This window comes from Aythya fuligula, chromosome 20, assembly GCF_009819795.1.
Source record: "Aythya fuligula isolate bAytFul2 chromosome 20, bAytFul2.pri, whole genome shotgun sequence".
Classification (NCBI taxonomy): domain Eukaryota; kingdom Metazoa; phylum Chordata; class Aves; order Anseriformes; family Anatidae; genus Aythya; species Aythya fuligula.
Genome location: NC_045578.1, coordinates 1,048,366 through 1,071,393, shown reverse-complemented (window position 1 = coordinate 1,071,393; position 23,028 = coordinate 1,048,366). Strand labels below are relative to the sequence as shown.

Here is a 23,028-nt window from a genome sequence, read left to right as displayed (position 1 = left end):
ATTTCCCTTTATACCAATCATCATTTTATATATTTGAATGATGTCCCTTTGATACCCCAGTCTTTCAAGTTTTGGGCTCGTATTAAGTGTAGAAGGTGAACATCATCACCTTGAACAACATTCCTTCATTCCTAACTCCTTAAAAATCTCTCTTTTCCAAGGAATAGTGTGTAATAACTACAACTGTAGCAGGAAGATAGGTTCAGTCATTCACCTTGTACTCCTGGATCCATCTGCCTGATCCAAGTAATTGCAAAAATCCAGTACTTGTCTCAGATCCTTAGGCTACACTTTGTAAAACACAAGTAAGCCGAAGCATACAAAAAAGACAGCTGTAGGCACACACACACAAAACAAGCTGTAAAGCAATCCAGTCTAGATTCTCATCAAGTAATAGGAGATGGATGCAAAATTAAATTACTATCACCTGCAGATATTTGAGTAAACATTCGTTAGATATACTTGTCTCTACAGCCTCACTCTGCTATCCCACAGAAAGCAAACCAACAATGAATTGTGAGAATCACTAGCAGATAAGACAGATGTGCAGTTAGCCATAAGTGGCAAAATGCCTCCAAAAGATCAGAGCTCAATCAAAAAACACCTCAAGAAGCTAACTGCATTGCACAAGGCAGAACCTTCTACTCTATCACCCATAAGCGGAGTTAATATACACAACACTGAAATCCCAAAAAACACATGCTGGAAACTGCCAAGCGTATTTCAAACCCAAGACACTCTGCACGTGAAGTGTTTGTGATGCAACCCTGAAATATCCACATTTTATTTAAACTCACTGGCTTGTACATAGGTAGTTCAGATAGAGAAATCCAAAGCACTTGCCTGTATCTGTAAGGATTACTTCAAGACAACAGATTACATCAGTGTACATGTAGAACAAAAGTGTCAGACTGATCTTACACAGTCCAGCATTGTGGAAAAAAAAAAAAAAAAGTGACTGAAGGGGACGACACAACTTACCTGAAAAAAATTCCTCATTGCACAAATTCATAGCCACTAAAGTGAGAACATGACTTAAGAAACTAAGATGCATTGCATTTAAACAACTGTATCTTCTAGCCTTGGAGCAAGAGAGCCCAATCATGATGAATTACTTTCATAAATGCAGATCATCCTGCTCTTTCATATCAAGTCTTCAGCATTTATTTTCGTTACAGTAAATAACTGCACCTAAGGGATCATTTTACAATTCAAGTGTTTGCATAAACCTGTTGGCAAGTCAATGCACACATTCCCCAGGAGATTCTCCACCAAGCCAAAGTCATTCTTTTTCCAAGCTAATGATATGGATAGCCATCAGTTCATGAGATATTTACACAGCAATATCCTTTCTTTCCAGGGTGATGGCAGGACACTCCTACACAAGAGGGTCGAGGATTAACACTGAAGTCACCACTGAAGGCCCTTTCTTCATTACCTGCTCTGGTTACAGAAACATGAAACTAGCAACCTAAATTGCAGTAGCTAGGCAGATCAGCCACACAAAATGGGAATAAGGGGGCCAGTAATGAGAACTACACCTTTTAAGGTTTCAAAATAAATCCAAAATCCCAGGACAAGTCTAGAGTAGTGCAGTGGTGTCAGCACCAAAGAAAAGCTGACCTTTGTTTCATCAGCTGACAACAGCTCACATCCAAAAGGAGCCAGGACGCTTTGTGCACAAGAACGCATTTTCAATTCTTGCCATGGTCCCACACAGAGGTGACTCGCACTTCAAGGATTAATTATTTGCAGAAGCAAAAGGGCAGCACTCAGCTGTCAGGGACGAACAACTGTTTGTCATCTCCTCTAAGAAAAAGGCAGCAGATCAGAAGACTACAGTTTGCAGCTCCAGATGAGCACCTGTGCTCAGACAGAAGCTGTCCTCTCAGACAGAGAGGCTATTTAGGTCTGAGGCACAAGAACCTGACCTTCACACTTGTGCTGAGTACCTTGCAGGTACCACATGCAGGCCCCTCTTACACACACACGGGCAGGCCCCTTCCTTCCCTGGTCTCAACCCATCTCACATGGCATGCTGCTACAGAAACCGCAGTTCCTTTCTTGTCAGTGACCTCTAGTGGCAAGCACAGACAGGAGAGGAAAAAAGAGGGCCACCTCACAGCACAGTTACTATGAAAGAGATCGATCTTTTTCCCCACCAACAACTGAAAAACAAACAGTTCATCCTTCTCTTGGAAACTACAGCAGTCAAGCCAGGGATGGAAGCTCTCACACATTCTGACCAACCCCATTAGCAGGGCTACTCTCCTAGAGTCAGACTTCACTATAAACAACAGATTATCTTCTTCCCACTCCAAACGGTAAGGATCAGAGATCACCGTATTCCCCTCAGTTTCCTTACCTCCGAAGGATTCAGCTTCCTCTAACCCAAGGCTTGCCTTGCTACAGCCCAGCTGCATACCCTCGCCTCAGAGTGCTAAGGAAATTGCTAAGGTTCAAGAAAGCTGTGAGAAGTCCATACCACAGCACTGTGCAATGCGAGAAAGGTGTAATTACAGACAGAAGTACGTGTAGGTTTGTTGAGATAGGGACAGGTATCACCTGACCTTAGGGCAGCAGCAAGATGCAGAAGCTGTTAGAGCAGTCTGTTACCACTGCACCTGCACTGCTCCACTCCCTCCCATGACGTGCCAGCACATAGCATGCCTACATTTCAGCTGATGTATCCACAGCCAGATTTAACAGGATTTGTGTTTTGATACTGGACCGTAAATCACAATGGCAGAGTCGTACTTCCAGATCTGTGATGTTCACAGTGAATGTAATTTCTCTCAACTGAAGACAATGTGTTACCACACAGCATTCACTTCATGAACAAGCCAAACCCAGGTAGCCAATACCTAAATCCAATATACCTACAAGCATGTTCTGGGTTTGGGACAGGTTCTCAAATAGTTCATGTTTTACTCTAACTAGACTCTACAGGTTTGAACCCAGCAGACAATATTTGAATCAATGATAAAGAGCTGGCAGCTCTATACTTGCTGCAGTAGCGGTACCTTGGCTTTCTTCATGTGGCTCATGACATTGCCAAGATCTTCAACATCAATGACAGAATTTGTGCCTCCAACTTCCTCAGCATCAGCCTCTTCCTCACTAGTGGTTTCAACCAATTCTGCCTGCATAAGAGACCAGAGAAAAAAATAGGTGCATATCTGCTGTGTTAAACAGAAAACCTGAAAATAGCCCCAAAGTTACTTCTAACAGTTCAGTAGTACATGTACACAGACCATCTAAAACCCAGTCCAGATAGCCTGTCTCCAAACCCATAGCGCTCTCTTTCCCTGTGTCATCTGCCCACCCGATCACTTAAGAAGTCATACAGAGAGGTCTGATTCCTGCTGTATGCTATGACAGTCTGGAAGCCTAAACTCCTCCAGTTACCCCTGGCCTGAACAAATAGGGGAGAGAACTGCTTTCCACATCAAACTGTTCATAGAACAGAAAAATTGTCTCCCTTTCTGTATATAGCCAAGTTACAACATAACAGCACCAACATAACAACAAGATCAACCTCATCTCCTTCCAGGCAACCTGCCTGGTGAACCAGGGAAAGGCTGTGAACATAGACTACCTAGACTTCAGCAAAGCCCCTGACACGATCTCCCACAGTATTCTGGAGAAGCTGGCAGCCCATGGCTTGGACAGGTACTTTGGAGAAAAATTAGGAGACATTTATTCTCAGAAAGAGCAGTCAGGCATTGGGACAGGTTGCTCAGAAAGGTGGTAGAGTCACTGTCCCTGGGGGTGTTTAAGGAAAGGTTGGATGTGGTGCTTAGGGACGTGGTTTACTGGGTGATAGGGGTGGCAGGGTGATGGTTGGACCAGATGGTCTTGAAGCTCTTTTCTAACCCTAATGATTCTGTGAAGATGCATTCCTCCTGTTCCTGCAGCAGCCAGCATCCTCAAACCACCTCAGACAGAAGAGCTCCTGTTTTCCTAAGGAATTCTACTTGGCCATAGCAATCATTTCCAACCCGTAATAAATGACATCCAGGAAGGATTAAGTACCACAGCAGCTCTGGGTCTTGCATGCAGAGCAATAAAGGATTTATTCAAAACCTGCAATCAACAAATATCACAGAATGGTTGAGGTTGGGAGGGACCTCCAGAGATCATCTAGTCCAACCCCTCTGCTCAAGCAGGCTCACCTAGAACAAATTACAAAGGATCACATCCAGGCAGGTTTTCAATCTCTAAAGGAGACTCCACAACCTCTCCGGGCAGCCTGTTCCAGTGCTCTGTACTGAACCATACCCGAACCGTAAAGAAGTTCTTCCTCATATGGCAATGAAACCTCCCGTGGTTCAATTTATACCCACTACCCCTTGTCCTATAACTAGCTACCACTGAGAAGAGTTTGGTCCCATCCTCGTTACATTGTCCCCTCAGGTATTTTATTGAGAGGGGATCTTATCAGTCTCTATCTCCTCTTCTCTAGGACAAACAGGCCTAGCTCACTTAGTCTTTCATCATAAGGCAGATGCTCCAGTCCCTTAATCATCTTCATGGCTCTACGCTGGACCTGCTTTAGATGTTCTATGTCCCTCTTGTACTGGGGAGCCCAGAACTGCACATAATACTCCAGATGTGGCCTCACCAGAGCTGAGTAGAGGGGGAGGATCACCTCTCTTGACCTGCCGTCCACACTCCTCTTGATGCAGGCTAGGGTCCTACCTCCCAGAAGTGCATGCTGCTGGCTCATGGTTAACTTGTCCACCACAAACCCCAGGTCTCTCTCTGCAGAGCTGCTCTCCAGCAGGTCAGCCCCCAGCCTGTACTGGTGCTTGGGGTTATTCAATAAGTGCAGGACCCTGCACTTTGCCGTCAGGAGATTCCTTTCTGCCCACCTCTCCAGCCTGTCCAGGTTGCTCCAAATGGCTGTGCAGGCCTCTGGTGCATCAGTCACTCCAACAAGCTTTGTATCAGCAGCAAACTGTCCGAGGGTGCACTCTGTGCCTTCATCTAGGTCATTATTGAATAAGTTGAACAGCACTGGACCCAGTACTGAACCCTAGGGGACACCACTAGCCACAGGCCTCCAACTAGATACGGCACTGTTGAGCATATGCTAGAAGTGATTATGGGTAGATAAAGTCAAGGAGGTACAGGACTTGCTCAGATAACAGTACCCCAATGCCTTTGGAAAATCCTTGGGAGACAAAGTGCTTGAGCTTCACCGAGTTGGGAGCATGCTACCTGCTCATAGCAAGCTAAACGCTTCAATCTGGCTGTGAGACAAAGCAAAGACTGGCTCCCTTCGAGCATCTGTCACAACACACATCTCCTCCCATATCATATAGAGACTGTTCAGTCTAAGTCCAACGCTAATCCTTGGTCCTTCTTTTTGGATTACTTATTCTGCTTGCCTCTCATCCCTCTACTCCGTAACAAAGAAGTATCAAGCTCCCCACAGCACCTCTCTGGGCTGTGGGATGAAGGAGAACAGTCAGACAACACTCCAACAAGCACTGAAGCACTGAACCAGAAATAAGGACTTGTGGATTTTGTCTCTACCTCAGCATTCTCATAGTCTGATGCCCCGTGTTCATGATCTGAGCTCTCCTTGCTCTGCTTCCCCTGGGATTTGCACTTCCCTTTCTTGCACTTCCCACTGCAGGGCTTCCTTTCCCCTCTGCAGAGGGCCTGGAGACAACTGAGGAACTTGGTTTTCCAGGCTTCGAAGTCAGCCTCAATGCTGCCATGCTTGCTCTGGGCCACATTGCAGTCCCCCTCAGCACGAGTCATGATACGGCTGGCACTGAGCATCCACAGCCATCTGTCAATATTTCTTCCAACCTAGGATGGGATAGAAGTTAAAAGGAAATTTAAAAGTAACAGGCAATTAAGAAAGCAAGGACCAAGCCTGGAAATAAAACAAGCTACACAGGCTGCAGGACAGCAAGACATGGACTTGTAGACTCCCTCTAACCTGCTGAATCAGAGCACAGCCACAAGGCACTCTGAACACTACCGAGCACCCTCCAGCTGTAAATAGCCCTGCTATCATGGCAATGTAGTAAGTGAGGTGTGAGGACTAGCTTTGTGAGATGCTTGTTGGTTAAGATGTCTACATACATGACACTTCAGGTGGCCCCCAGCTACACAAAACTAACAGTCTGGTGGCAGTCACCCCATTTTTCTTCAACTTCAGAGATTAATTATCAGGCTTAGATACCAACGTATTTTATATTAAGAAATAAAAGAACCACAGTAGACAGCAAAATACAGGAAAAGTTGAGAAAAGTGCTCTAAACTGAAAGGCAGCAAGTGAAAAGGCTTCTGGTAATGTGTCTTCATGCACTGAAAGCGAGCTTTCAAAGCTGGGAAATCAACTTAATAAGGATATGGTAAATGTGTTCTCATTAGTCACTACCAAAACCACTCAGACTAATGCCATGCTTACAGGACTTGTCTCTCTCCCATTTCATAGGACAGCACACTTGCTTCAAAGCTGCATTGCCTATGGCCTAAACCCAGCTCCTATCAAGTCCACACAAATGCTGTAATAGGAGCTGAATTCTCACACCTTAAGTTCCACACCAGGTAATATCAATGTCTTCTCAAAATGATAGTACAACTCCACCTGACCCTAAAAACCTACTAGTGTCACTCAATTTTGTTGCAGTTCGGAAAATTTAGCCATTCAGAGGAATGAAAAAGTAATGGGGATACTCACCGTGTTATAATGATCAACATAAACTGAGTTTCCCAAGCCAAACACAGCGTATCTCAGGCCCTTCAGGTAGGTTTTGCCAAAGCGGAAGTCATTTGCAGTCTCTTCTAACCACTTGCAGAACCATGCAGCACTCTCAGTTGGCTGTCCATCTGTGTACGTAGCTACCAAGAACACACAAATGTTCCTGCTGGTTGTCTAATGTATAAGAGTGGGACAGGAAAAAAAATCACTGATTATCAGAGCACTTTACATGAGGAAGAGCTGTAACACAAGGACAGCTTGAAGAAGTTAAAAGTTGTTTTGTGGTGGGTTTTTTGGTTTGTTTGTTTGGTTTTTTTACTACTATATGAGTTAAGAATACTGCAAGTAATAAACCCAATGGTAGCAAGTAGCCATCCTCCATGCAAAGCCATCTTAAATTAGCCAAGGGGAATCAAGCCATCTTGCTGTCTTCCCCCTACATAACAGGGACAGTAGTAAAACTGACATCCACCTTCCCTTCCCTACAGTTTCTTACACTTTTGCAGTGATAAAAGTCTCCCACAGATGCAAGAAGGAACTATTAATATTTCCAGAAGAAAAAAATCCATCAAGGATTATTCAATATAAATATGCCGCCCTCCACCCCCCCAAAATTTTCTTAAGTCTTTGAAGGTTGCAGAAGTATCATTATTTGTTCTTTGGTTTCCCCATGTGTACCCTCTCAGAGAGAACAGAGGGACCACGTGCAGATACTTTCATGTAACTCACTCCTGAGTTACAGGAACCAGCTCATACAAAATCAGCATCAGTATCAACATATTGTAGATGATGCTCTTACAGTGACTTTCAAGATTACTGCTGAGGGCTGAAGGGCTATGCTCACCTATGTTTAAGAAGCAATTTGCAAACACATAGCTTTGGGGATTTCCAGGATAACAGGAGAGAAATACAAAAGGAAAAGATCCTTGACAATACCAGGAAAAGTTTGTATTTATTACATACCTCCTCTGCTAGACAGTCATCTGGATCATAATCTCCCATGCTAATGACTTCCACAGGCAAATTAAGGGAAATAACTGCTTCAGCCAGACCTTTCGCAAATCTCTGAGAAATGTAGAAAGTTATGAATGACTTTGACCCAACTACAGTAAGTGTGAAAAAAGCTCTGCTGTGTCCAATCACAAGACATCTCCCAGAACAGAAAAAACAATGACACTTGATAATTACACACTGCACCTGTAATTTCTCAGATTAAAAAAGTGAAGGAACAATGAAGACTTACAACTGCTAATAGCTAATAATTTACATACATACAAATTCGTTCTTTTTGACAAAGTACCTGAAGCAGCAATTCTCTAGAGTACCTGCTAGCAAACTAAGAGTATATTGTAAGAGCAAGTTTTAAGTCTCATAATTAGTGTCTCTACCACTTGCCCCACTTTACATGAATAGATTTGTCGTTTGCTTTTTCTTTTTTGGTTTGGTTTGGCTTTGTGTTGTTTTTTGTTTTAAACATAATTTTCACTTATCTGTCATCTTGTGCACTGATTTCTAATGAAATAATGAACTTCCCAATAAACTTTCAGATTTTTACATGGCACAGCGTTCCTAAGGCAAGCGATATACTTGAATCTCAGAAATATTTCTATCAGCTTCAGGCATGTGGAAAAAAAACAGTAACATACCCTTGCTGTGCCAGTCTGAGACCCATAGAAAATCTTTACGCCAGCAACATAGACCTCCTTTGCCTGCTGGGCAGCATATCCATTTGCTTGTTTTTCTTCTACAACTTCAGAAGACAGATTCCCATTGGATTTTTCACCCTGTGAAAAAAAAAAAAACCATTGTTTCATTCCATCCTTTTAAGTGTCCTTAAGTCCATTTTCCCAAAAGCGTTTAAAATCCTAAGCCAGTAACCAGCCTCCCAGCACTATGCCAACGCAACAGTCAAAGCATTTTAGCTTCTCACACATTCCTAGAGAAATGCATTAGTGACTATTCCACTGAACTAGGCCATGCTGTAAACCCATCTCACACATCAGGGAGACAGCAGGATTCAGCAGAACCTGAGAAGTGATTCTTCCACCCTGTGCTGCAGAACTTCACTCGTGTGTGTGAGAAGGTTTTAGCTTCCTGAATGAACTAATCCCACTCCCACCCTAAAACCAGTTCAATATTAAGGTCACCAGAAAGGCTAACCTGAAACACTGGACACAAGCAGAGTGACTTACATGAAGTGACAGAGCTGTCCAGGCTAACGCTTCTCCAATGCAGAGTGAGAAGTTTTCAGGCAAGATCTGCTCTAACCTCAGAGCAGCACTGACAGCTAGTTACCCACGCCCACAGCACAATCCAGACTGAAAACTCTAACTGTCAGGTAAACTAAAACACATTTTGGATTTACAACAACCAAGGTGGGCCTGCAGCAAAGTGTTGCATTTCACTGCACCAGTGGGTACCTTCACCTGGCACCTACCCCTTCCCACACACAAGTTTTGGGTTTTTCTCAGACAAATGTGCTCAAGTCTCCAGTTACCTTCTTTTTGGTGGTGAAGAGCTGGACAACGATCCAGAGACTAATCCCAAAAGCAATAACAGAATAGATGTAAAATCTGTGCAGCCATAAGGATGCCAGGCAAGTGTAGGAAAAGTTCCACATATCCATTCAGACATCTAAATCTAGAATAAATCACAGATTTAGCAAAAGCAAATTCCTTCAGTATGAATTTAGAATAAGCACACAAAAAAGTCACACCACACCCACAGATTCATGCCATCAGCTATTCTCAGGCTCTGCAGAAAACAGCTTCTGGCTGAAGACACAACACTACAGCTGAATCAGTGACCTTCACCTTCTCAGCAGTGCGTACCTGCCTACCTAAACTAAAATTTTAGACCATCACACTGAAATGCTGGGCTTCTCTTACCTAGGACAGGTTCTGTCCCAAGGAAAGGCAGAAAATACTTGTGCAGCACCGCTGCCTGAAAGTAAAGTAAAACATCCTTGTTAAACATCAATTGCATCTCACAGGCCTTAGCTTTCCATAGACCCAACACACGCAGATCTCTGGAGGTGTAAAATCCCGTGTCAAGGGGGAAATCACTCCCCAGAGCTAACTGCAGAACAGAGCCCTGGCTTGCACACACAAGGTGCTACACTGATTACGACGACAGGTTGGGTACAGAGCATCGAAGCCAGACTGAAATCTGGATTCGGTCACAAGTACTTTCCTGGGGTTATATCATGTGGGTGAGGTTTCATTCAGAACAGCGAAAATTGTTCTGAGCTGACTTTAAAACTCCAAGGGGCGCTGCTTGTGTGGCCCCTGTGATTCCTTTACGGGTATGAAACATTGAAGAGCTTAAACGAGGCTCATCTGCAACACGTAACTGCCCAAGAAGCACCGAGCACGACAGCTGGTGAATCTGCAGGCCTCCTGCACCCTGCTTTGGCAGGCGTCTATCAGGAGCGGGAACGCAGAAGGCCTGAGGAAGCTGGAAGCTTTATCTTCGCTCTCCCCGGGGCTGCCGCTCGTAGCAGGAGGTTAAAGCCTTCCTTCCCCTCGGCCAGCAACACCCAGACCCCAAGAGAAGCGGGGTGAGGGGACCCTGCTCCCAGCCAGCCCCGTGCCATAGGGGGCTGCCGGGCACCACAGGCAGGGAAGGCCTCCAATAATTATAACACCTCAATAATTACCCCACCGAAGCCCCCTACGCTAATTGCCCCACTAATTACTCCACTGAAGCCCCTCATACCAAGTATCCCAATAATTACCCCCGTTGAAGCCCCCCTACACCAAGAACCCCAATAATTACCCCACTGAAGCACCCCCACGTGCTAATTACCCCCACTGAAGCCCCCCCGCGCTAATTACCCCAATAATTACCCCACTGAACCCCCTCCCACGTTAATTGCCCCACTAATTACCCCACTGAAGCACCCCCACATGCTAATCACCCCCACTGAAACCCTCCCCACGCTAATTACCCCCACTGAAGCCCCTCCTCGCGCTAATTACCCCAATAATTACCCCACTGAAGCCCCCCCACATGCTAATTACCCCCGAAGCCCACCCCCACCACTAATTACCCCGCCGAGGGCCCCCAGCACCCCCCGTACCTCCTCTCTCCCCTCCACTCGCGGCCCCCACGCGGCGCAGCCCCGTCCCCCTGCCCCCTCCCCTTCCGTTTCCCTCCGGCCGCCATTTCCCGGCCCTGCCCCTCCCCGCCCCTCGCCGCGGGGCCGCGCTGCGCAGCGCTGTGGCGGTGCCCGTGTCCGTGTCCGTGCGGGTTCCGCCATGTCCATCTTCACCCCCACCAACCAGATCCGCCTCACCAACGTGGCCGTGGTGCGGGCGCGGCGCGGCGGGAAGCGCTTCGAGATCGCCTGCTACCGCAACAAAGTCATGGGCTGGCGCAGCGGGGCGTGAGTCCGGGGAGAAGGGGGGTGCAGGGCCTGGCTGCGGCGGGGCAGGGACCGGCAGGGAGGCGGCGCTGAGGGGGCTCCGTGGGGCCCGGTTGTGGGGTGGGGGGGATCCTCCGGGCTCCTCCGGGCTCCCCCGGGCCACCCCGGGTCTTGTCAGCGGGCTCGGCCCTGCCCTCGCCCCGTCCCCGCCGCTCCCTGACGCTGCTGTTGCCTGGCAGGGAGAAGGACCTGGACGAGGTGCTGCAGACGCACACGGTGTTCGTCAACGTGTCCAAAGGGCAGGTGGCGAAAAAGGAGGATCTGGTGCGGGCCTTCGGGACGGATGACCAGACGGAGATCTGTAAGATGGTGAGTCCTGTGCCTCGTAGCGCGGCTTGGTGCGGCCGGGGGTCCTGAACGCTGTGCAGGCATAGGAGGTTGGTTGGTTGGTGCAGAGCTCACGGTGCGGCTGTGGGTGAAATCGTTTGATAAGAAATGTGGAGAGAGGGGTGGTGGATCTTTGGTATAGTCTCAAATATACATTCGTCTGAGTCTTCTGCGCAGCGTACAGCCTTTATGTGCTGATCTCTTCAGACCCAGGTGAGCCTTGAAGAATTTACCATCAAAGACTCGCCACAAAGGATGCAGAGAAAAGAAAAGGATATTCGCTTATTTTGGAGAGACCAACTAAATGTTAAAGCAAATCTAGTTTCTTCTTGGGACGTTGCAGACTGTGGGCTTGCTGTGGGTGATGACAATTTAAGTAAACCTGTGCCGTTCTTTTTGTAATTCAGTGCTTCTGTAGTGTTTCTTGGTTGTGGGTTTTTTTCTGACATCTTTCCGGTGTTGTCTGTTGTAACAATATGCATTCTTAATATGTTTGTGGGTTTTTTTTTCCTGCATTTTGTGTCTAAACAAACCATTAAAGCAACAGTTAAATCTGTCATGCAAGGGTTTTCAATTTTAGCCGGATCTGCAACACTTACTAATCAATTTAATTTTAACTGCAGATTTTATCAAAAGGGGAGTTGCAGGTGTCAGACAAAGAACGACAGACGCAGCTGGAGCAGATGTTTAGAGACATCGCAACTATTGTGGCTGACAAATGTGTGAATCCTGAGACAAAGAGGCCGTACACAGTAATCCTTATAGAGAGAGCCATGAAGGATATTCACTACTCCGTCAAACCAAACAAGAGCACAAAGCAACAGGTTAGTATTCACTCAAAATCAGCTTGTGCTCAGAGGTGTTGTCAACAAGTGTAACTTTTCTATGAGCATTCACATAGGAATGAAAACAGCCTTGTGGTCAAAAGCTGGCAGAATGATTAGTTGGCTGGCTGGCAGCTGAATGCTGGGTACAAGCAGCTTCTGAAGCTCCTGTAGTTTGTTTTTTAACTGTTTGGTGAAGGGAGAAAGATAAAAACTAATTAAAGCAGCATCAGTGATATGTCTGGAACAGAAATAAATGTTTCATGATTTATTTCACGTGAGGTGGTAAATCAGTCCATACATCTGAGCCATATGAGTTTCTAGTGTTCTGTAGTATAACTGTCCTTTAACATCATTTCCTATTTAACATTCTTTCTAGTGTGTTTTTTCAGTATTTGAAGTGACCACCATCAGCTCTGCCTGTTCTTTTAGTCTAGCAAACTAGCGTAACTGCAATCTCTTCCTGCAGCAAAGTGCTAGTGAACAGTACTGAGAAATATCTGAGGCTAGTGCAGAAAAATTGAGGTTTTGATCTGTGTGGCCTTTTTAAGCAAGTGAGTAAATGCTCTTTCTTCTTTCTTCAATGTCTCTGCAGGCACTGGAAGTGATCAGACAATTAAAGGAGACCATGCAAATTGAACGTGCTCACATGAGGTTACGATTTATTCTTCCAGCAAAGGAGGGGAAGAAACTCAAAGAGAAGCTCAAGCCACTGATTAAAGTTATTGAGAATGAAGACTTCCACGATCAGTTAGAAATTGTAAGCAATAAAGCAGACCTTGGGTTTCATACTTGATCTGACTATACTATACTACAGCAAGAATTAGTATACGGAAGTTGTTTAGATAAACTGCAAGGGTGCCGCAGATTCTAAATTAGAGGCATGGTTTGTAGTCTTTAACGTCACACAATCGTACTGAAAGCTTGAAAGTAGCCTTTAGTTTAGAGATTGCAGGTTCAGACTGAGGGGAAGCACAGTGTAATTTCTCTTAGCAGTGATTCTCCTATAAAATACCTAAGTTTCTCTACATGTATGGAATTCTTCTGTTAATTACTTGGTGGATCGGGCCTGTATTTTGACAATAGTTAATTATTTAAAAAACAGTTTGTGGTAAAGCAAAATTTGTAATTGGTAAGAATCTTTGAGAACAAATTAGAATCTAGCAACCTAACTGTCGAAACCATCATGGCCAGCATGCTGAATGTACTGGAAATGCAAAACTTCTTTGATAAAAGAACTTTTGATAAAAATTGCTTATCAATTCTGCCAAGTCCCTGTAGTAACAAAACAATACCTTTCTTTAAATGAAAATGAGTTTTAGATCATGAAAAGTTGTTGATGAAAATTGAGTATTATTGCTTGACTGATTCAATGTGAAATATTTCAGGTGTGCCTTATTGACCCAGGCTGCTTCAGAGAGATTGATGAGCTGATCCGATGTGAGACAAAAGGGAAAGGAACGCTGGAAGTGCTCAGTCTGAAGGATGTGGAGGAAGGAGATGAAAAGCTTGAATAACGAAAACCTTCTTGATGCAGTACTACTTTAACGGCCTTCAACGGAATGACTGTAGTTAGCCACTCTTTTCCGTTAGGCCTTCTTGTTTTTCCAATCTCTTGCTGCCAAATACTCTCTGACACTAATCCTTTGGGATTTTTCCATGCAGTGTGTTTTTTTATCATTTTACACTTGCTTGGTTTGCCTGTAGGAACATTTTGTGTCAAAGTTGCACTAATGAGGGTTGAGTTAAGACTTGATATGGAAGTTACTATGGCTTTGGTTTACTTTAAGAATTGCTGATGAGGAGTGTTTGACTGATATGGCACCAATCATTTTTGCTTAAATTGTCAGTGATGAGTGGAAGATTGCATATGTCACCGAGGGGTGAGTGTTGTATGTGAGGAGAGGAACCTTTGGAAAAGGGAGATGCATTTTCACTTTCAAAGAAGTGCAAAATGTGGATCATGTGTAAACCAATCTCTTGGCAGCATGAAAACTCACCTATACTTCCATAATTGGCTGCTCAATAATTGCAGTAATTTAAAGGACCATTCTTGTAGATTTTCTTGACTGGATATAACAGTACTCATTAACTTTAAAAAAAAAAAAAAAAAGTTCTCCAAATAACTTATTCATAAAATCTATTTAGTTACATTGATAAAAGTGAATTATCATCTATTTATATATTATAGATACAGAAAGAAATAAAATAATTATTTTTGTTATAGCATAGGAGGTATCCCTGGCTGTGGTGATGCTTTTCATAGGCTGGAGGAGCAGCCTGAATTTCTGAGCTGTTCTCATTCACACAATGAAATGAACCGCATCTGTAGCCTCTGGCCATTGTGCTAGACAGGCTTTTTGTTGGGCTGGAATTCCCTCGTGGTAGCTGTGTGTACGTGTGCCTTTTCATTTGAGTTTGATGCAGAACAATGCTTGCAGCTGTCCTTTATCCTGTGTCTCTTTATGCTGCTTTCTAACACATGCAGAATTTCCAGCCAGCTCCTGAGGCACAGTGTATAGTTCTTCAAGTTTGTTAAAACTTGTCTCAAATGTATTAAACAAATGCTTTTAAACTTGCACATGTCAAAGAAGAGGGGAAAAAGAGGATGAAAACTGGAGAAAGAGGTATTAAAAATACCCCCAGGCCAAGCGGATATTCTTGGGAGACTGAAAGCCAAGTCAGCAGGAATTTAAGGGGAGCCTTTAGTGTTATTTACCTGTTTCCATGCTGACAGTATGCAGCAAATCAGGATTTGCAGGGCAGCCAGCTACTATATCTCTGTTTCAGATGAGCATGTGGTCCATTCATTCTGTGGTGTTTACTTTTTGAGCGTGTGACCACACCTGTTAAATGACAATTAAACAGACCTCTAGGTTGTATTTTTCACATGACCTTTTCCTATGTACCATTAAAAGATGATGTGAATTTTCTAGATTTCATGCAGGGAGAGGTAAAGTCAACTGGAGAAAGATTTGATATGTCAGGTGCAGAGGAGCCCATGTGTCTACATCCTTGGTCAAAGGTTTCTTCTCTGAAGTTGATTTCTGCAGCAGCCTGTTGACATGAACTTGTTGTGCAAGGCTGGGTTCAATTTCTTCAGTAATGTTTTGGGAGGACTTGCTGCTAGGGAGCCTGAGTTCTGCTGAAGGGTTATGAAATGGAGATTCTTGAACCATTGTATCCATCTTTAAATGCTTTCTGTTGCCCCCCAAGATAATCTTCCATCATGTTTAAATGCTACCTAGGAAGGTAGCATTTAGTGGCTTAATTACTGTATTTGTGAGGTGGACACAACTTAAGCATGGAGAGCTGGAAGTGCTTGGTTAGATAGGCAAAATTCCTCATATAGACAAGCCCATAGCTGATTGTCTTTCAAATGGCCATCTCTGCATTCACAATTTATGAAGCACTGAGGATGATGTTGATATTTAACTTGTCACTGGTACTTAGAACTAACATGTAATTCATAAATCTGCAAAGGAGACACTGAGCAAAAGCCTCAGATGACATTGTGTTGGTAATATTTGATTTCGTAATTCTGTAACTTCTCTGTTTTATATGTTCAACACCTAGAGCACAGTAGGATGGCTTGAGTTACAGAAGCTTAACCTAAGCTGATTTATGAGCTCGGTGCAAGAAAGTCAATTTCCTTATAAAGTCTTTTTCTACAGATCAAATGTTAAAGGTTTTCTATGGTAGAGGGAGCTTGGTTTTATTAATAAACGTGCGTGCATTTCTTAACATGTTTCAGTTCAGCAAGAATGTATGGTAAGCATCAGAATAAATACCAGTATTGATAGCTGTTCTTTCTGTTTTCAACTTTTGCCCATTTCAACGAGGAACATAGTCGTTTCCTGACTAATTAACTGAAATTTCTGAAGCAACATACAATGTAGTGTATGAAGTAAGCAGGCAGCTTTTAGGTAGTGGGCTTGGGTACACACGCACACATTTTTTCCCTGAAATTTTCCTCAAAAATTTAGTTATACAAATTTTTGATCTTCTGAATGTTGCTATTCTTGTTAGTTGTGGTCTTTCTGTTGAGGGAGAGGTTCAGTTTCATGGGGATCTGTGAAAACCTTTAGGTGGCAGTGATCGGTCTGTAACCCATGAGTTTAAATGACACTGAATTACTCCAATTAAGACCAGTATTTCACCACTTGCAAGCTTTATGTAGAGGCAGTGCTTGTGAAAGGTCAGCCAGGCAGTACCCCCTTGATGTCTAGGCAGAAGAAAGGCTTTGAAAAGAAAGAATGATCACATAGGCGTTGGGTTTCACAAGTGGGTGATAGGAACTGAGGCTAGGAGGGAGAGGAGCAGAATGTAATAAATTAACAGGTTAGTCATCTTTCCTGATACAACAGCTACCCCTAAACCACCCTGGTAGGATTCCTGACCCAACCTTTATACAGCTGTGAGAAGCTCCTTGAAGAACGTACCCCTTCTGGATGTAGCTGATTCCTGGCAGGGCTTGGAGTGTTTGCAGGGCTGGGGAGGTTGGAACTGCCGTAGCCACGGTGATGGGACACTGAGCGTGGTCCCAGCTGGCTGCCCAGCCTTTGGAGGGCTCAGTAATTGGTAATTGCACAGTGTTCGATCCGTCATCCCCTGCAGAAACGCAGAGGGGGCTGTGAGTCGCTGTGGCCACGCGGTAGGGGCAGGTGGCAGCCAGGAGGTGCAGGGCAGCCGGTGTGGGCGTGTGGTGCCTGGAGGAGCCGTGGTGCCAGTTCCATCCGAGGTCACAGGCCAGCAGCGGCACCACCGGACAGAGGGGCCGCAGCAGCTGCTGTGTGCACGCCGAAGCTCGAGGCCGGACCGCTAGCACCATGCAGAGCCGCAGGGCAGACATCAGCCAGCAGACCCAGGAGCTGCGCAACATCATCACCTTGCAAGGTGCTGCTCCTTTCGGCCTCGCGGGCACAGCCTGGCGTTGGGGGCCCTTGGTGCAGGGATGTGGCAGGGATGCAGGGTGCGCTGGGATGTTGGCCTCCTGCATGGCACCCGAAGCAAATGGGTGGCAGCCCCACTGGGGTGGGGCCTGCAGTGGCTGTCTGGTCCCCTGAGCAATGCGACCCCCTGCAGAAAGGGGCCATCAGGTCCCCGGGGGGCTGCTCCCTTCTTGCTCAGTGGGAACAGCCAAGCGTGTGGCTGCTCAGGCACTGGGGAGGCAGGATTTGTCCCGATGTCTTTTGTCCCTGCCTGGCTTTTTCCCACTGCCTGAGCCTCTGAGGCAGAGAGGATGCATTTGTGCAAAAGGGGCCAGCAATGGTGGGTGAGGATAGGCTGTCCTGTGCCAGAGCCTGGGGACAGGATATCATCCTGCATGGCACCAAGAGCACTCTAATGTCCTCTAGAGCAAGGGAAGAAGTTTTTCACACAGTCATCTGAGGAAAAGCTCAGCCAGAACAGAGATCTGCTCCCACAGCTGCGCGGGATGGTGCAGGAGGATGTCCATGCCCTGGGCATTGCCCAGAAGGTACCTGCAGATCCCCTCAGCTGCGCCCCTGCTCCTCTGCTGGGTCTCTCCAGGAGAAGACACTAGCCTTATGGGACAATGACAGGATGTGACAGTCCCCAGCCTGGCACTGATGTTTTCTCTGCCCTCTCCTACCCACAGCGTGAGCAGCTCATCATCTCTGATGCTTGCAGAGCACAGAAGAACTTGGACATTGTTTTGGCTGGGAAAACGGTGGAGGTAGAGGGCAGGGCCTGGCTGGCACCGGCTTCTGGCAGGGGTTGGGAAGGGACACTTTTAGGAGTCTTTGGGCCAGCAGCCCCCCAGTGGTGGCTGCGAGACCTGGGGTGTTCACAGGTCCCTTCCCATCAGAAACACTCTGCAGCTGCAATATGTGGACACCAGTACCTACCTCTGTCCTGCCCCACCTCCCAGGGCAACGCTCTCCCATCCTCAACCCCGCCACAGCAGTGACCATGTCCCAGTGTCCCCGGGTCCCCAGCTCTGCTCTGGAATGAGTTTCCCAGGCAGGTCCCCATCGCCTCCCCACATGCCCACCCAGGGTGCCCGGGAGAAGCTCCAGAGCAGCATCTTTGAGCGGGTGAACGCCTGCAACGCGCTGCTGTACGAGGTGAGGCGGCGTGGCCAGACCCAGGACGAGCTGCAGCAGCGGCTGCAGCAGCTGCTGGATGTCAAAATCGATGACAAGCGGATCCAGGAGCAGGTGCAGGTACATGCCACTCCTTCCCCATCCTGAGCTCCCCGGGCTCGGCACACTATGCCACCCCATGTCCTGCCCCACAGATGATTCGCCAGCTGGAGAACAGCATCGAGAAGATGCTCATGAAAGTCCGCACTGGGCAGAAGGTGACCCTGCTGTACCTGGCGGTGAAGGATGTCCTCAAGAAGGTGGGCTGCCTCTTGCTGTCCCAGCACGCAGCACTGCGATGGACATGCCCTGCGGCTGGGCTCTGCCTCAGGCCATCTGCTGAGGTTGACTTGGCACGGGACCCGGAGAGGTGACGCAGGGTGGCTCCGTGTGTCCCAGGAGCTGGCCTACCTGCCTCTGCATCTGGACCTCCTGCACGGGATGGCCGGGGTGTACCATGGGGAGCTGGAGGACATGGAGCTCATGGCTTTGGATGCCCTCAAAGCCAATAACATAACCAAGGTGAGGAGCTGGGGGACCTCTTCCTTCCATGCTTCAAAGCCTACAGAGGTCCAACAAAAGCAGCCCCATGTCCCCAGGCTGGTGCATCTTCCTGCAATAAATTGCAGGACTGAGCTGGACCTGCCCACAACAAGCAGGTGCCTCTATAGCTCCTCCAGCATCCTGCTCTCTGTGGCCCTGGGGCTGGGGACAGCCTGCCAGGAGCACTGGTGATGTTGAAGCCAGCCTACTCCAGCCTCCAGCCCTCTGTGCCCTCCGTGCCCTCCGTACTCATTTCTTATATAGCCCAGGAGGTCAATTTTTGGCCATGGAGACCAGCTGGCCCACAGAGGTCCTTCCCAGCTTTGACAGCCATTTATCCCTTCTCTCTGACTCTAATGTGCTCCAGGAGGAGCTGGCCAAGCTGGAAAGAGAGTTCCTCGCAGAGAGGGAGCTCAGGCATCGCTCCCTGGCTGCCCAAAAGGTGCAAATCGACCGACTTTGGCTCAAGAACGCAAGTGAAAAGCACTTGAGAGCGGTGAGCTGGTGGGAGCTGAGGCAGGGGACAGTGCTGAGAACTCCTGGGGTGGGCGTGCTGCAGGGCCACCCTCCCCAGGTGCCAGCAGCTCGGGGTCACAATGAGTGTCCTTGCAGCAAGCCAGGTATGACCTGGCCATGGACTTCCCTGCCCTGCTGCCACAGGACTCGCTGACGGGTGAGTGCCTGGAGGGGTGGAGGTGCCAGGGAGCCTGAGGAGCAGGAGGCCTCCTTCCTCCCCTGCTCCTTTCTTCTGCCCAGGCACCAAGCTGGAGGCCACCAAGTCCCAGATCCAGCATGAGGCCCAGGTGACAGCAGAGGTGGAGAAGGCCAAGGCTGCGGTGCAGTGCTCCCGCCTCTGGGTGAGGGAAAATCCCACCCAGGAAACACCCAGCTATGGGGAGCTGAGACTGCTCTGCTCACGGCTTCATCGAGGGGCTCTTCTCCCGAGCCCCCTGAAGCCCCTCTTGCTCCATGGTGCCGACCCTCTGGGCCCTGCGGGCTGAGTCCTCGCGCTGTGCCCCGAGCAGGATATCACGGGCAGGCTGCTGGCACAGCAGAAGTCCACGGCGGAGCTGGAGCAGCACATTGGGGAGTGCGAGGAGAAGAGGCAGGCACTGAAGGCCATGCTGAAGGACTTGGAGCTGAAGCAGGCAGAGCTGAAGTTTCGCCAGCCCCCAAGTGCCATCAGGTGCTGCTGGCCTTGGGCTGCAGAGAGCCTCCTGGGGGCCCAGATCTGGATCCAGCCCATCCCTGGGGAGCAGGGACACATCCTCCTGCTGTTTGTTCACTGGGACACCTGTGTCCCAACAGGCCACCCTGCCTCTGTCCCCCTCAGCTGCCCACCCCTCCTACACCAGGGCCTGCGTTCAGCAGGGTGCTCCCCACTTTGGTCCCGGCAGAGCACCCAAAGCCCCCCCCCCGGGACAGCAGGGACGTGGGGCGAGGAGGGATGTGTGAGGTCCTCCTGTCCAGCACCATGGTGATGGCAGGACCTGAAGCCATGCAGTGGAGGTGCCTCTCAGACCCAGCCTGCCCCAGCAGGGCATGTGGAGGACATGTCTTCCCTGCCAGGCCTGAGCTGCAGTGCAGGCAGCGTCCACTCCACAGTGTGGGCCCACCTGGGCAGCTTTTGCAACACTTTTGGGGTCTCTCTGCCTGGGAGCACCCATACAGACATGTGTGGGTCTGGTCAGCTGTAGGAGGCTGGAGACAGAGCTGAGGACGAGCCTGCAGCAGGAGGAGGCCCGGTTGGAGCAGGCACGAGCCCAGTCTCTGAGGAACCAGGAGCTCCTGCTGCTGTTTGAAAACGGCATTGACAACCTCTTCATCCGCCTGTATGGCATCGATGTACCTGAGCAGGTACAGGGTGCAGCGAGGAGGTGGGGACCAAGCTGCCACCAGGAGCAGGCCCTGCCTGTCCCCTCCCCAGAGCATGACCCATGGCAGTGCTACGGGGCATCCCCGTGACACTTTGTACTGCCACTATCACGCCAAGCAACTCATAATCCCTGTCAATGTTGTTCTTCCCTCTGGCCCCAGGATGTCTCCGTCGAGCTGAAGGGTGTGGATGAGAAGCTGCAGTACTGCGAGCAGAAGCTGCAGCACCTGGTGCAGCGGGTGGCCTCCCTGCCTGCCCCCAGCTACAGCCCTGACGAGGACAATGAGGTGTGCAGGGGCCCTGTCCCTGGTCTGGTCTCTGGGGCCCTGCATGTGGCTCCTCCGGGTGGCCAGTCCCAAGGTGTCCTCCCTGCTGGAGGTGGCCCTGAGGCAGGGCCAGGGTAGCGCTGGATGCTGCAGGGGGACCCCTTCCCCAAGGGGATGGTGAGGTGGGACACCCCTCAGGTTGCAACAGCTGCTATTCCTTCAGCAATTACCCCAGAGCATCTTTTGCAGATTTTTGTGAAGGTCAGGAATTTTCTGGAGAAAACAACTGCGAGAGAGCCACAGAACCTGAAGATTTCCTTGGAGGACATAGGCTCTGCAGTCCAAGGTAGGAGAACAGAGGGACAAGTCCCACAGCAACTGCCCCAGCCCATGGGACTTCTAGGGGTCCTGTTTTGCCTCCCTCTGTCCCAGCAGACCCCAGCTCACGAGCTGATCCCAACCCATGCGCTGTCCCCAGACCCTTGGTGCTGGCCAAGGCTTTGAGCATGGGTGGTCATTTTTGGTGGGTATGGGGAAGAACAAAGGTAGCTGGTGGGGTGGTGAGTGCTGAACCACGTCAAGAGGTGCTGTTGGTCTTCATCAGCCAAATGAGGGTCTCCTAAATCACCTGGCAGAGTGACCAGGGAAGATCAGGGAAGAATGACCAGTGCTCATCTCTGTCTGTGGCCTCCTTCCATTAGATCCTCTTAGAGGAGATGGAGTGCGCAGCAGCTCACCACCTCTTTATTCACAGAGGGAGCTGTGGCCACCATCTCACAGCTCCAGACCTTTACAGGAAGCCCCACCAGTGTCAGAGATGAACCGCTGAGGTGGGGGTGGCATTGCCAGGGGATGCTGAGGATGGAAAATCTAGTTGACAGTGCCTGTGCTGGAGATGCCACCGGCCCTCCAAGACTTGGAGGCTCTCCCTGGAGACACAGATATAGTGGAGGTGGCCTCTCAGCCCCACTAAGCTCATTTGTTCCTGTTCTCTCCCACAGATCCCTTTGACTTTGCTGACAAAGACGATGGCCTGGTTCTCACCCGGGAAGACATCAAGAAGCAGGGGCTGCACTTGATTGAAAGCAAGATGAAAAGTGGCAAGAGGAAGTAGTGGTCACTCCCCCAGAGCTCCTGATGCCTCAGACCCCCCTCTGTGCCATTTTCCCAGCATGTTTAATAGAGCAGAGCTTTTTCATCCCTCCCAGGCTTGTGGTAAGGCTGGAAGGGGGCAATATGGGAGGTGGTCTTGTCCTGCTGCCCTCACCTGCTGCTCACCCTGCAGAGCTGGGGACATGCTGTGGTGGGAACAGCTTTCCCCCCGGAGCAAAGCCATGGGCAGGCTGGCTTTCTTCACCCTTGATTCTGTAGGGCCAGTTCCACCGTGGGGCCTCTGCCCCCCACCCCAAAAGGCTATGCAGAGAGTCAAGGCCACGCACTGGTGGGACAAGAACAAACAGGTAGAGACACCTAGGCATGCATGCAGGTGCCCAAGAAGGCAGCATGCCTTGAAGTCATGCACTGAAGCATGGAAGAAAGCTGCCTGTGATTGATTTAATCCCATGGTGGCTCCTTGCAGGAGGCTGGGTGGTGGCATGGCAATGATGGATGGGGACACGGCAGCTCAGGAGGGTTAGTACCACCTACAAAGAGTCCCAGAGCTGCAAAGCACCACGTCACACTTCTGGTTTTTTTTTGTTTGTTTTTTTTTTTGTGAGGTTCCAGAGTAGGAGCTGACCTAGCCACTGGGTTAGATTTAATGGAATTTTACTAGTCAAAAGGCCACCATGCATGGACCTGTTTGTAAGATGTTCTCACTGTCCCATGGGTCTGAGGCAGCTGGAGGGAAGCATACAGGTGGTGGGACAGCCTGGGTGGGCATGGCACCTCTGGACAGGTGCATGGGAAAGGAGGGGCAGATCCTGCCTCAAGAAG

General features: G+C 48.5%; 3 protein-coding genes across 4 annotated transcripts in view; 2 read left to right on the top strand and 1 right to left on the bottom strand.

Moving 5' to 3' along the window:
- LOC116497463 (S-adenosyl-L-methionine-dependent tRNA 4-demethylwyosine synthase TYW1-like) overlaps positions 1 to 10,837 on the bottom strand; it is a 104,057-nt gene extending 93,220 nt beyond the window's left edge. The window contains exons 1-7 of one of the 2 annotated variants that reach the window (XM_032201212.1): positions 10,806 to 10,837; positions 9,222 to 9,364; positions 8,371 to 8,508; positions 7,688 to 7,789; positions 6,704 to 6,898; positions 5,542 to 5,823; positions 3,024 to 3,143 (exon numbers count right to left, since the gene is read on the bottom strand). In XM_032201212.1, coding sequence (XP_032057103.1) covers positions 3,024 to 3,143; positions 5,542 to 5,823; positions 6,704 to 6,898; positions 7,688 to 7,789; positions 8,371 to 8,508; positions 9,222 to 9,350 — 966 coding nt within the window. In that variant the 5' untranslated portion in view covers positions 9,351 to 9,364; positions 10,806 to 10,837. Of the gene's footprint in view, positions 1 to 3,023; positions 3,144 to 5,541; positions 5,824 to 6,703; positions 6,899 to 7,687; positions 7,790 to 8,370; positions 8,509 to 9,221; positions 9,365 to 9,612; positions 9,674 to 10,805 lie in introns of those variants that run through there. The other variant, XM_032201213.1, reaches the window with a different exon arrangement.
- A 95-nt stretch (positions 10,838 to 10,932) lies between these two features.
- On the top strand, positions 10,933 to 16,109 carry SBDS (SBDS ribosome maturation factor). The gene is made up of 5 exons (XM_032200938.1): positions 10,933 to 11,111; positions 11,330 to 11,459; positions 12,101 to 12,301; positions 12,897 to 13,061; positions 13,690 to 16,109. Exons 1-5 carry the CDS (start codon positions 10,984 to 10,986, stop codon positions 13,816 to 13,818), a joined length of 753 nt encoding a protein of 250 aa, XP_032056829.1. The 5' UTR covers positions 10,933 to 10,983; the 3' UTR covers positions 13,819 to 16,109.
- Positions 16,110 to 17,130: 1,021 nt separating this feature from the next.
- CCDC183 (coiled-coil domain containing 183) lies at positions 17,131 to 22,207 on the top strand. The gene is made up of 14 exons (XM_032200669.1): positions 17,131 to 17,197; positions 17,659 to 17,780; positions 17,922 to 17,999; positions 18,322 to 18,489; positions 18,564 to 18,668; positions 18,808 to 18,930; positions 19,319 to 19,447; positions 19,564 to 19,624; positions 19,708 to 19,808; positions 19,977 to 20,137; positions 20,643 to 20,808; positions 20,989 to 21,114; positions 21,343 to 21,439; positions 22,095 to 22,207. The coding sequence occupies exons 1-14, from the start codon at positions 17,131 to 17,133 to the stop codon at positions 22,205 to 22,207; spliced, it is 1,617 nt and encodes a 538-aa protein (XP_032056560.1).
- The last annotated feature ends 821 nt before the right edge of the window (positions 22,208 to 23,028 follow it).

Excerpts from the sequence above, each read along its gene's own strand:
- CCDC183 (XM_032200669.1), top strand. The coding sequence starts at position 17,131 with ATGCAGAGCCGCAGGGCAGACATCAGCCAGCAGACCCAGGAGCTGCGC. Across the intron at positions 18,490-18,563 it reads GGATCCAGGAGCAGGTGCAG|ATGATTCGCCAGCTGGAGAA; the intron begins GTACATGCCACT and ends CCTGCCCCACAG. Across the intron at positions 21,115-21,342 it reads GCCCTGACGAGGACAATGAG|ATTTTTGTGAAGGTCAGGAA; the intron begins GTGTGCAGGGGC and ends CATCTTTTGCAG.
- SBDS (XM_032200938.1), top strand. The coding sequence starts at position 10,984 with ATGTCCATCTTCACCCCCACCAACCAGATCCGCCTCACCAACGTGGCC. Across the intron at positions 12,302-12,896 it reads ACAAGAGCACAAAGCAACAG|GCACTGGAAGTGATCAGACA; the intron begins GTTAGTATTCAC and ends ATGTCTCTGCAG. Across the intron at positions 13,062-13,689 it reads TCCACGATCAGTTAGAAATT|GTGTGCCTTATTGACCCAGG; the intron begins GTAAGCAATAAA and ends GAAATATTTCAG.